Below are 14,058 nucleotides of genomic sequence, written 5' to 3'. Positions count from 1 at the left end.
AGCAGTGTTTCTTAAAAATCCAAAAGAGAGAAACTCCCTCATGGAGGATGAGGTCTGGCTAAGCCCACCTAGAGGTGTGGCTAACTTTCTGCTACAATTCCCTTCCAGATCCTCTCATAATGCAATTACAGAGGCTCCCATCTGGAAGGGGGTGCAAGAAGTAGGGGTGGGTCTGGTTTCTATCCTGTCTTTCCCACTTTGAAGGCCAGTTTAGCTACCCAGCCCCATTCCTGTCCTAAAATCTGCTGCTCCATATCTCCTCCCACCAGGTGTCTCCTTTGTCCCAACCCAGGCCACTTCACACCTCATCAGAGCAGCTCAGCCGGTCCGGGGCTCACTAATCAGAAGAGACTGCTACATAGCTGATTTTAGACATCGGTAGGAAAGAGTTCTAAAAACTCTTTCCCTATAATAGTTATGATAAATCGAACTTTGGCAGGTTGTTGGAATTATTTTAATTATTATGTTGACACTTTGGATCACTGTTCTAGTCCATTCCAATCAAAAGATATGCTTTATTAAAGTTTAATAAAGCTTCCCCATATTAGCCTTTGAAGGTAGCAGTGCTACAATGGGGATAAACAAAATTGGCAGTTTTTTGTCATGACCAGGGCATATAAAAATATCTTTTAGAATGTCCCTGCTTATAATCACAATGCTTCCTTCTCATGGGGCAGTTAAGGTAGCCCTTAGAGGGGACTTACATGTAAAAAAAATAAGGCAGCTTAAGACTTCGGAAGTACTTTTAATTCTGAAGTCGAGTTTGAACATAGTTTTATTTTAAAAGGAGCCTGCAAGACAGGGCTGGCTTTTAAAATGACCGCAGGTACCATGGCAGTACAGACTTAAGTGCATTAAATCTACTGGGCATCTAAACCTATATGCCCTACCATATACTAGGATCTTACAGGTAGGTTGCCAGTACCAATTGTATTTACACCTAAATAGTACTTACCTTTTAATCGGAGCACTGGGCCAGGTTAGCAGAGCCCAGAGCGCATATTCAGAGTCAGAAAACACCAATATCAGTTGTGGGGAAACCCTATTTCTTCACACATCTTTATTATAAATATTTACATAGTGACATTGTATGAATCAAGAATTGAAACTTACATCCATGTTGTGCATTCTTGTGCTTCTTGTAAGAAAGGCCTCCTATTCTTAAACATAGGAATGAAATACACCTACCTGGAGTGAATATCCCAAGAGACAAGTACAATATTGACATATGAATTTAAAAGTTATAACATATTTTGCTTCACAGGAATGTTGTAATTCTTTTGAAAAGTATGATTTAATATGAATTCTAACCATTCTGCTAGAAAATAATGCATTCCTTTCATTCTAACTAAAGTAATGCTTACATATTCAGGTGGATTCTCTGTGCTAATCACACAGACCCAGTGAAGAGTTTCCTAGGTAGATACCTTCGAAGGAAGTTAATTGAGACTGAGATAGAAAAAAATATGCGCAATAGTGACCTCATCAAAATAATTGACTGGATACCTAAAACATGGCATCATCTCAATAACTTCTTGGAAGCACACAGTTCATCGGATGTTACAATTGGTGAGTTTTCAACCACATATCTAACAATACAATGCAATGTATATACGTTTGACTGTTTACATGTAAAAGTTGCAGAAATATGAATATGCAAAAATAATAGTAAAAAAAAATAAAGAAACCAAAATGGCTCAGTAATAATGCTTAAATGGATAGTCACTGGAACCAAGCAGGTAATTGCGTGTATACTGCAATGACAAACTATCTGTAATGTCTGGTTTTGCTAGAAAAAACAATAATGTTCTGCACTATTTTAATCATTTAATGTTGTTATCTTGACTGCATCTTTGGGTGAAAATATATTTCACTTTTTTTTTTTATTAACATGCAAAGAGGTAGGGTGTTGCTGAATGTACACAGACTTCTTAAAAAACACCTTGCTATGGCACTGTTGTGCATAAAATTAAGAAGTTAAGTAATGTCCAATTGATGGTCTTCGACTTGTATAGGATACTGGGACAATCACATTACCTCTATTTTGTCCTAAATTGTAAATGTTGAGCCAAATAATTGTGCAGTTGAAAAATATGAAATGTAAACATGTAAACACTTATGTGTTGTGTATAGACCTCAGACAACCCACAATTCATGATATAGAGAGCAAATTATCTCTGTAGCTATTCTGCAGATGCCTGCAAACCTTTCTTCTTGTGTCAGTGTTAAAATAATCCTTCAATCCTGTAGCTCAAATTCTGTTGGAAGCTCATTTTTTCTCAAAAATATACAAACTTATCATTTGAAACATGTACAGTCAGCGAGATCACAAACTATCAAGAATTGGAAAGTTTACAATGTCTCCTCTCTTTGAAATATTGGACCTCTTAAAAACAGTTCATAAGTCCTATTTTGTACAAAATGAAAGGTGAAACACAAAGAAATGTACCTATATTTTTCAAATACAGTTGATTTCAAATAATGAATTTAGGGCATGCACTAAAGTGTTTAGTAAGCGAAGGTCTTTCCTGTGATCCACGAGTTGAAGTCTTCATCTTGTTCTTTTTCTCCACCAAATATTGTGGTACTTATTTATTCCTGAGGAATGCTAACACTTAAACGGTGTTTTCATTTAAAAGCTTTTGAAATGATCAGTACACAAATGCTTTTTCAAATGAAATTTTAGGCCTGTTGCACAGACTTCTATATTCAGTGGTTTATTGCATAACACTTTACATAATGCAAAAGATGTTAAGGTATATACAGGCTCATTTCAGTGGCTTTCCGAGTAAATCCTTTCTGTTATTCCTCATGTATTAAAATCTCCAATTCATTGAAAGTGAAGCCACATTTTAGGAGACCTTGTAACTTCAATATTTTGTTAGTAAAATGTGAACTGTACATTTACATGTAACTATCCTTGTTTACGTTTGCATGAGAAAATGGCTGATTACTGCAGTGAGAAGATCTTCGTAGACTGATGCGTGACAGTGTTGAAACTGAGATCTGTAGCCACTGAGCATGCCCAGGCTCCTCTGCCTGTTACACCCATGTCTGTTGTTGCTCGTTATGCTATTTCCACACCTCCTTCCCTCTTCTCATTGAGTCAGCTCTCAGATCTTCAGTGCTCCTTTGACCAGCCTTTCCTGAACTTATCGTCCTGAAAAGGCAGTAGATTAGTGTTGGGGTATTGATGACATGTATTTGGGAGAGTAGACAAGGTTGTTTGAGGTGGAGTGCCACACCTTGTGCAAAGAAGTGATGAGGCACTTAGTGCTGCATGAGGCTTCTGTTTGTAATGTCAGAACTGATCTCTGTTTCTCTTCAAAGCAGTGGTGCCTGGTTTAGGAGCTGTGGAGAAGTACCACTGCCATTATGATGACCTGTAGACCACCATGCTGGCCATTGAATTCCATGTCCACCTTCCCGCCCCCCTTAAAAAACAGAGCACTAACCTGGTATTCCACTTCAGCAAATATTTGTTGTGTAGGGACAATGTGTAACATTGAGATCAGGCGTGATCGCAAACCAGTGGTTAGTAGAAGCAAAATAGTAAGTTAGAATCTCTATTATATTTTTATTACATTCCTTGTCTCATCCTGGAACACACTGTAAGCTGTTTTAGTTGGGTGGCCAATGGGTAATGAGGTACTCACAATCCACGCTTAGTTGAAGTAACCTCCCTCAATAGAAGAATGGTCTCTTGGCTGTTCACTCATAATTTAAGCTCCAACAGGTCAGAGACAAGAGCGCTTCAACAAAATCCAGACTTATTTTTGCAGCAGTTGAATCTAGCGTACAAGGAAGTTGATAGGAAGTGATCGCTGTAGGAGTCTCTACCTTTTGCACAATGAAGCAATTAGTAAGGGACTCCTCTTGTACTCTACAATTTGGTAAACATTGCAAAATGGCTGGATCCAATGGAGAGTCATCCTGTGCATCTACATTAAATTCCTGTTTGACGTACATAATACTCACCAGTCAGTCATTATCCTGCACTATCCACCAATGAACATACATCCTCCCCACTGTCAGAATCCATATGCAGCTTTGTGTTGCAGCAGTTTAAACCTTCACAGGCTGTGATGGAGTGAGATCCAGGCTTTTCAACAATCCTCATACTTTTAATTGAGTACGAGAACATATAATCAATAAATCTACTGATTTTTACAGTCCCATAACAGGAAATATTAAAGAATCTTCCTGTCTCCTCTTCTCTTTATCTACATTGAGGGTCCCTCAACTCACCTCTTCTCCATTCCTAAAACACAAAGTAAGTAAGTAGGCTGCAGGAAGTTGGAGTATTAGTTTAAGGAATGAGAACCCACTTCAAATAATAATCTTAATCCTTGTCAGGGTGAACCACGGAAGTCATTAAATAAACCTGTGCTTAACCCTCTGATAGCTTGGAAAAAAACAGCTCAGGGTTAAATTAGTGCCAGCGTATAGAGTGTATATATAGCATACAGACAGTGATATAACGAAAGCATAACACAAGTTATTGTTGTACCTGACATCCTTGATATGGTTTCCCCCCACTGTTTTGCCTTCCATCCTCAGGTTTTTACTGTCTTTTGTTGTTGCTGACTTTAGGACTGTGCACACATTACCACTGCTAATCAGTGCTAAGTTGGTTGTCTTTTCTCCTGTGATGTCATTGACTTACAGCCATTCGGCACATTTCATTTACTTGTAAGTTCCTAGTAAACTGGTACCACATGTACATGGCTTGTCAGTTCAGGCTGGACTGTTCCCACAGGGAGCAGGGTCAAGACTGATTTTCATATGGCTGGGTCTGAACTGGAATGGCGTGGCAAGCAAAAAATGATAGATTTAGACCCGGGTCTGTGACTGGGGTGAATGTTTCAGATTTTTCAGAATTTCGTCCATCATCTTTTTTTTTTTGCTTGCCTAAGTTGGAAGAGTATTCGCAGATGTGGGTCTCATACTCGCTATGCCACCAAATTCAGGATAGCATGGCTGATGAGGGTCGATACCCCAATACCAGTCCTAGGATGCTTGTTTCTGGTCCAAGGAGGACCTGGCCTAGTAGTTTGGGCTGGACTGTTCCCATGGGGAGCAGGGTGAAGACTGATTAGCATATGGCTGGGTCCAAACTGTAATGGTGTGGCAAGCAAAAAGAAGATGGATTTAGACATAGGTCGATGACTGGGGTGATTGTTTGACATTGTTCAGCATTCCTTTCATCATCTGTTCTTTTAGCACTTTTTGAAAGTTGGCATTTTCATGTTCTAACCATTTGGTGCTTGCAGCCTGTACCCTGGGCCATATGACTGTGTAGCTGGCAGTTGGCCTTTGTGTTTTGCTCCCAGACAGTGAGACAAAGGGCAATAGTTGTTGGCAACGTGAGTCATCTATGACTTGATGAGTGGGAGGTGCTGTCACCTACCACACTTGTACATCCCAAGGCTCTGCCTGAGCACACTCACAAGGGTTTGGCAAGGAGGCAGGAAATTCCAAGCACCTCTGGGGATGAAAATCCCCAGAACCTTCTCCTACTTCAAAGTATATAAACGTTATATACTCTGAGTTTGTGATAGCACCAAAGAGTTTGCACAAAGGTGCAGTCAGTAGTTTTTAAACAGGGCCAGAAGAGTGAGCTGTCCTTTAATGTTTAGAAATCACTGCAGCTTAAATGTAATCTGCAGTGTTTTTTAAACATAAAGGGACTGCTCCATCTCACAAGCCTCTATAAAACCAAACATTGCTGATTAATTCTGTTGGAAGAATGACTGAATTTATTAGCAATTACGCATTAAAAGAGTAACATAGAATTACTAAATATCTCCAATTCTACTGGTGGAATTAAAAATTTCAACCACCCCTACCAGTAACCTGATTGCCTACACAAACCAATTTAGAAAAAATAGAGAAAAATATAATGCATAAAATTACACCAAAGTAATAAAAATTCAATTTGTAGACCCGGAGATAACACATTTTTAAAGTTTGAATTAAAAACAAAACCTGAAAGTGCCAACCCCAGGCATCTGGTCATGCTAGACCATAAAAAAGTCAAAAGTCAAGGTAGACTACGGAAGACTGCCAGTAAGATACAGGGATCAGGTTTGTCCCAGTGGACATCTTACCTTCTGATAAAGAAACGTTTATGGAAATAAGTGGTTGTTAACGAGTCATCGGTGGGGCAACTGCTAACTGAATCCAAAGTAGTGGTGGACAGCAGCAGGTGCTTATTGTGCGGGTTCCTGGGGCTGCCATTGACAAAGATGGTAAAGGTCAGAGTGGTGAAGTCTATGCCCAGGAAGGCATTGATGTCAAGTGGATGCTACTTGGGTTCGGTCATAGTGAAATCCGCAACTTTTGGATTTAGAAATGTTTCTGGAAGTCAAAACTGTTCTGGCGGGACAAACCAACAAGATAAGGTTGACCTGCGATTAAACATATATGGCCGCGGCTTCGATTGTGACCCTGGTCTCCATCGTGTATCCAGGTAGAACATTGACAAAAACTTTCTGAGTACCAATTCACACAGTCTGTGAACTGGAGGAGTACAGACCAACTCCAGCCAATGGTTCAGGACCTGGGTGACACCACGTAGGTGTCAGGGCACAGTCCAACTGAGGCCAGCAGCAGGATCCAGGGCAGGTCCAGTTGGGACTGGTCTCTGGAAGCTTTGTGTCCCTATAGGTCAAAAAAGAGGTGAACCAACGGACAGTTGGAGTCACTCCTGGGTTCCTGAGTTCAGTGTTCCTTCAGGTCCTTTAGTCAGTAGGTTGGCCCTCCTGATTCTTCACAGGTCTACGAGTGTTATGAAGAGAGGTTTGTGGGGTCCACACTTTATTCCATGTGTCAGACTGTGAGTGGAAGGCAAGCCTTTTCCACCCCTCAAATTAGTTCTTGTCACTTCCTGCTCTCCAACGGTTTTAGATCTAGCCTAACTAGAGAGACAAAATGGGACAAGCCTAGGTGTGAGCTTCATCTCACACCTAGGCTTGCCTAGGTGCCAGTAGTAGTCATCTTTTGAAGTTCAGTAAGGAGTTGGTCACAGCCCCAGGCCATTCTCTCAAGGCAGCAATCCTCTCCTCTCCTCACAAACCGAAACCTTTATCCACTGGTTGGGAACAATATGCGTCTTGCTTCAAGAAAGGTATAAAGGGTCAGGTGACAGTTGTTTAATGCTAAGAAAGCCTTTTGGTTTTGGACAGGAAAGTGACAACTTTCTAAAGGTGTCATTTCCAAAATAGTAATAAATCTCACTTGTCCATTAAGCTGAATTTTAAATTACTATTAAATTCAGTCCCTGAATTCTGGTTATCCCCCCAAGTGAGTTTAGCAGGTATCAAATACAACAGTGTAGACCAATGTTAACCTGCAGGAGAGCAAATCTTGCCACAATAAAAATGAGTTTGGCTGTTTTTCACATAAACTATTAAATATGTTCTACATTTAAATACAATGCACCCTGCTGTATGGGTGTATAGGGCCTACATATGGGTGACTTATTAGTAAGAAAAAGAAACATGTTTAGGCCTGGGAAAACATTTATTTTGCAAGGTTGAAAAGAGCAGTTTAAAACTAGTCCCCCAGGCTGCAATTGTTAGCTTGGAAACATGTTTTAAAGGGCTACTTGAGTGGGTGGCACAATGAGCCCTGCAGCCCACTAGTAGCATTTCATTTGCAGGCCCTGAGTATAGGTGGTACTATATACTAGGGACTTAAAAGCAGATTAAATGTGCTAATTAGGCATATGAAAAATGTACAGTTTTTAAAAAGGAGAGCACAAGCATTTTAACACTGGGTGGCAGAGATAAAGTGTGCAGACTCCTATGACCAACAAAAACATGTTCAGGAAAAGCAACAAAAACATGTTCAGGAAAAGAAAGAAGCATTCCGGGGGAATATCACACACAAAATGGACATTTTAAATGAAGGCTATTTCAGATTCCAATGAAAGGCTGCGCAATAACAATTTGCTAGGCCCACAAGCTTCCCCTCCTGCATGCCATGTAAGGTCCGAAGATGAGAATCCTAACGCAAGTCTCAAATCAAGCCTGAACCTTGGTTCCTCATCAACACCTTCAATATTAGGCATCCTTTGATTAATGTGGGGCAACTTACAGAAGAATGTAAAGCGCTGGTAGTAGAAACAGCAATTGCTGTCGTGCATGCTGAAAGAGCTAATCTCCAAAAAATGTCAGGTCGACATCTGCCTAAGCCCGGCCCGCTCTTCTATGCCTGGTCCTACAACTAGCCAAGACCCTGTTGGACCTGGCTCTTTTGCCTTGTGCTTCCTGCCTCACTCCTTCTGCTCTCTCTTCTGCTGTCCACTTTTCACTAGCTCCTTTTCTTTTTTCTCTTTCACTCAGTCTTTGGCCTCTGCCAAGCTCTTTTACCCTTCTGCTCATTTTGCTCTTTGGCTTCACATTTTTATCAATTTTTCACTTGTTTTTCTGCTTGATTTCTCTTTCACCCCTTGTGCCGCTGTGCTCCTTTCACTCATTTATCTTTTTACCTATTTTTCTGCTTGTGTTCTGTTTCACTCTTAGTGCTTCTTTGCTCCTTTCACTTGTTCTTGTCACTTTCTACCTGTTTCTGCCTGATTGCTCTCTCATCCCTCGTGCTGTTGTGCTCTTGTCACCTATTTTGTCACTGTGTGCACCCATTTCTCTACTTGCTTTGTCTTTCATCCATTGTGTCTTTTTGCCCTTTCCACTCATTTTCTTGCGTCTGTCACACTCCCTGCAGAACTGCACCCCCCTCCTGTGCCTGTCCTGCCTCTCCTGTTCCTTACCTGCTCTTCCTGCCACATCTCCATCCTGCCTCTTCTTCTTCGACCTCTGTGTCCTACCCACGGACCCTTCATTCCTTCCCCATTGGCCCACTCGCTGTCCTTCTCCCAAAACCTACTTAATTGTGGTTGCTGCATGACCCCACAGCGGGCACATGTAGCAAGTGTACCACTGGCTTGCTGAAAGTGTCCCAAATGCAAAGCCATTTGTGCCCATCCATGTCTGGACTGCACCCAGTGCCAGACCCTAGTCCGATCACCCCATCAGCAATGTTCCCAGTGCTCTTTTGATCGCTCATCCTGGAAAACATCTCCTCCCACTATTGCTGCACCACATATCATAGTAGGAGCCTTCATTACCACCCACTTCCAGTTCATATCCATACACACTACACAAGCACCAACAACACCTTCAATACCGCCACCTAACACCATACACTACAGAAAACCTGCACCCTAGCACTCACTAACATGCATGTTTGTCAACACCTGATCTCTCAACAGACACAGTACCGAACTCTGGGACCTGCTCAGCAGTGATGCACTGGACCTCCTCTTCCTGATGGAAACCTGGCACAACTCAACAGTGACACCCCACATCGGTGTGACAGTCCCAGCGGGCTACAAGATCACACTACAGGAATGCCCCATAAGCCACAATTAGGATTTGCTGCATTCTACAAAGACTCTGACAAGTGCTCAACGTCCATAGAGAGCACCGCCCCATTCATGGAAGATCTGAACTTAAAGCTGCAAATCTCTGAAAACTTCACTGAATGGAACGCTCACCTACCGACCATCGGGTCCATGACCTACCTTCAACAGCCTCCTCACACACTTAACCCACCCCCTCTCACCATCAAGTCCTATGCCTTCATACTCCTCAGTGACTCAATTAGAAAACAGGACTGACACGTGCTCCACAGCACTCCTTCAGAGTTTGAATAATATAGGGCTAACCCAGTTCATCACAAAACCAACACACATCACAGAACACACACGGGATCCCATCTTCACCATCAGCAACAGCATTAAGTACAGCTCCACCTCACTGCTCACCTCGACTAACCACTCCATCATCCACTTCCAATCAATACACCACAAATCAACAAACTCACCAGCTTCAGCCTACCTAGCTGGAGCTGGGGCAAAATGACTCCATCACACTGCTCAACACCCTCAGCATGGATCAACCTAACCACAAAGACACCTGAAGGAGGACATCACTAACTTTAACTGTGATGAAGAAGAGCAAGAAGTGTGCCGACACCCTCACATCCATCAACCCGCAAGCAGCTAGCTGGGACTCGGACAGACTTTGAGACTCCAAATGACAATGCAAACAGCTAGCAAGAAATTGAAGATAGAGAGCCTGCCATGAAACCATAGACAGAACCACCTACAAGGCAGCACTCAGACGCTGGCGCCAGCGTCTGAGAGATACCAAGAAAGGTTCTCTAGCTGAATGCATATAAAGAAGGTACAACAAGGAACTCTTCTCAATCATCAAGGACTCCAGCACACACTCATCCTCCATCAAGGACATCACCACATCCCAAGAACACTGCAATGATTTATCAAACTTCTTTCACAGCAAATTTCAAACATTTACAGCAGCTTCAAACACTAACCAGACCCCAGCAATCTGACTGCAAACCTGCCCATCACCGAGCAAGACAACGACCTGACTAAATGTAAAACTTTCACCAGAGAAGATACTGTGACGATCATGCAGACCACTCAGTGAGGAGCCACAGCAGACCCATGCCCCCACTATATCTATAACCTTGGAGAATCACCCATTGGTATCCTCCGAACTCACATCGTCAAGACTGCCACACATCCACCACATTCTCTGAAGACTCAAAGAATGCAGTGGGCCTCCTCAAGAAGCCGGTGGCAGACCGAAACAAGCTGAAGAACTTTTGTCCTATCTCCCTGCTTTCCATTCCCAACCAAAGCGATAAAGAAGGCCATCAACAAGCAACTCACAACCCACTTCGAACAACTCAGCTACTGGGCAACACTCAATTAGCATTCAGAAAAGAACCTGAAAGTAGGTACAATTAAAAGTGAAGCTAAACAAACGAAATAATTAAGTCACCACCCATGGAAAATTGAGACCTAAATCTGGGTTAATGAAGTTCACTACCAGACGCAGCAAAGAAAACATACCACATACAGATCTCAGTAAAAAAAAAAGGGGGGGGGGCTTTATGGTCCAAATTAATATTGTGCAAAAGCTGATAAAGTTCTTCCCCACTTTTCAGTGAATTTCTTTCCAAACACCAAAAAGGGAAGCAAACACATAAACTATGGCCCTTGAACAAAGCTCAAATTCTATTCCAGTTTAAGCAAAATTCACAAAGGCCCTAGACTCGTATATAAAAGCATATCAGCTTGGAAAAAAAAGCCTTTCTGGTCGTTACGTCACACAAGTAAAACTTTACTCACATGTGGTTAAACAAATTATTCTACAGACTTCAGAGGTTTTGTCAGAAAGGAACCTAGCAAATATTTAACTAAAGGAAAATGTGCAAACACCTTCGCAGTCAGCTACAATTTTACATGTTCAGTTAGGTTTAACTGTCTACCCTATCAAGGGAATGTCATCATTTATTACCTCTTCAGCAAAATCTAGGTGTGGTATTAGTTATGATGACAGTGCCTGTGCTCCTACATGTAACTACCAGTTGGGAGACTAAAGGAATAGAAAAAGAGACATTGCTATGAGAGCGATAAGATCAGTCAGATATTTTATGTTTTGATAATGTCTCCTAATGTGAGGGGAACCTCTCTGACTGAAGTCGTCCACTAAGGAACATCCAAAATCATGATTTATTTGCTGAAGCGAGCATTTAGATGTGCTTCTCCAAACAATTTGTATCATTATGCTACGGGTGATGTTTCTCAATATTCAATACTTCTTTCCAGTCAAAAAAATTGGTAGATTGTAGCAAAGTGTCCACCATTTCTGGTGCTCCCCTGATTCTGATTCTGACAAAAATAGCAAGGATGGTGAATTTGTAAATCCGAACTCTTCTTGGACTTTCCCTTGCATTGCCTAGTTCAGGTTCTAGTTCCTCAGAAGTAAGTTTTTTCATGAGTGTTTGTTTACTTACACGCACAATCTCTTTTCAGAAACTAATTATTTTACAGCTATGAAGAAGATCTTTGCTATTAATGTTTCAATTTATCATAGCATGTCCATGTTTATAACAGGTATTTTTAATTTGGAGTTCTCTTCAGTAAGAAGGCCCAAATATGAGTGATACTAGACAATCATCATGTTCCACCCGTGATTTGCCAGCAGTGTGATAATTCCAAAGCACTGAGTGGTATGTGTAAATTGTTGGCCAATAGTGGCATCGGCCTGAATGACTGTGTCATTTCAATTCACGCCATGGCCAGACCTTCATCTGAGGCCATCAAAAATGGCAAACCGATTACATCTTTATGCTTATGTTTGGAACAGGATGGCCACAAGTTTTAACATCTTAAAGTTTGGGGGACCCAATCATTGACCATTATTATCCTGCTGTAGGACGGAAAATAGTGTCTCACCATTGAAAGTTGTACCCGTCTCAGTGGACCATTACCATTGGTTAACTAGCTGCAGAGCACCTCCAGATTTTGTCCTCTTTTAGCCAAGTAAGGAGATTTTGTTACAAGCATGAATAAACTCACTTGGTGCTCAACCCTGTTAAAGGAGATTTTGGGCCTGATTACGACCTTGGCAGATGGGCTAGTCTGTCAAAAAAGTGACAGATAGCCCCTTCACCATATTGTAAGTTACATAGGATAGAATAGCACATGTAATATGGTGGATGGGATATCTGTCACTTTTGTGATGCCAAAGTCGTAATCAGACCCTTTATCTTGTCTTCAGCTACCCCATAATTAGGTACAGAAAACTACTAAATTATTTAAAAGTAGTCACGTATTATAAATCCACCTAGAATGTGAATTACTGGAAAAACAATTTCAGAAACCATAAAGTAAAGGAGTTGTTATAACCAACTATACAAACAGGGTCAATTACTTTATTTACTGTAAGAATTGGGAATTCATGTAGAAGGTGAAATGCTATGAGCAAACAGTGAGGTTCTTAAAACATATTAATCAGGGTAGCATAGCATACTAGTCCTCGATGACCTGCTCAACTCTGGAGGAGGCCTGGGATTCTCCTATGATATATTTATCAGGTCAGATACCCCATTTTTGTATTGAGCAGTGTAAAACTGAGGTTAATATCCTTGATTTATTCACGGTCCAGATGACAAAAGGCACAATATAATTAATTAAATTAAGACGACCTGCCAGTCCAGCTATTCTTCTAACATGGTAACATAATTAAAACTAGATTGGTGGACAGATAAAATACATCAATTTTTCTAATGGAAAACGGAAACAGAAAATTCCCTCTTTTAGAAAGATGTGATGGCTAAACCATTTGTTTTTTTTTTAGAAAAGTAAAGGCAATTCTAGCATACCATCCAAGAGCAGTTCAATTCATTAGATATTCTTGACAAGGTATAGTCAAAAATAATTTACTTTACCTTCAAGAATGTTTTATTAGTATTGATCTAATTCCAATAGAGCAAGGCGGATTTTGAGAGCCTCCTTTGAGCATTGATCATTGTTTTGCCTTGTGGGCCATGGCTACAACATCAACGGAACTATATAGAAAAGTATGCTGCTATTTAATCAAGTTTAGTTCAGCATTTGACCTTTTAGACTGTGGAAAAAAATCTTCTATTTTGGGGCACACCAGGAAAATGTTATCACTTTTATAAGATCCTCATTTTTGTGATTGGACTTAAGTGGAGATTCATACCACTGGCCACTTAGCACAAAGTGTCAGCCCTAACAATTGCTGAGGCTGAGATGTGTTTTAGATCAAATATTGTTCTGCCTATATTTTGCTGATTATCTTTAGCATTCTGATGACTTAGGGCCTGATTCTAACTTTGGAGGACGGTGTTAAACCGTCCCAAAAGTGGCGGATATACCACCTACCGTATTACGAGTCCATTATATCCTATGGAACTCGTAATACGGTAGGTGGTATATCCGCCACTTTTGGGACGGTTTAACACCGTCCTCCAAAGTTAGAATCAGGCCCTTAGTCCTTATAGACTATATAGCATTCATTTACAATTGACTTTGGAGTTTCTACACAATTACTGGCTATTTAGTAGTAAATGTGAAGAACAAATTATGATTTGTCTGGAAAATAAATCCCAACTTACATGGTCACTAGGGTGAAACTAAATTGAAAAGGTAAA

At 40.9% G+C, this 14,058-nt stretch overlaps 1 protein-coding gene across 5 annotated transcripts in view; it reads left to right on the top strand.

Annotated features, from left to right (window-relative positions):
* NAV3 (neuron navigator 3) overlaps positions 1-14,058 on the top strand; it is a 1,001,553-nt gene that overhangs the window by 952,728 nt on the left and 34,767 nt on the right. For all 5 annotated transcript variants that reach the window (XM_069228788.1, XM_069228787.1, XM_069228786.1 and 2 more), the window contains one exon: positions 1,373-1,569. In XM_069228788.1, coding sequence (XP_069084889.1) covers positions 1,373-1,569 — 197 coding nt within the window. The remainder of the gene's footprint in view (positions 1-1,372; positions 1,570-14,058) is intronic.

Source organism: Pleurodeles waltl, chromosome 4_1 (assembly GCF_031143425.1).
Source record: "Pleurodeles waltl isolate 20211129_DDA chromosome 4_1, aPleWal1.hap1.20221129, whole genome shotgun sequence".
Lineage (NCBI taxonomy): Eukaryota > Metazoa > Chordata > Amphibia > Caudata > Salamandridae > Pleurodeles > Pleurodeles waltl.
This window is presented reverse-complemented; position numbering and strand designations above follow the sequence as displayed.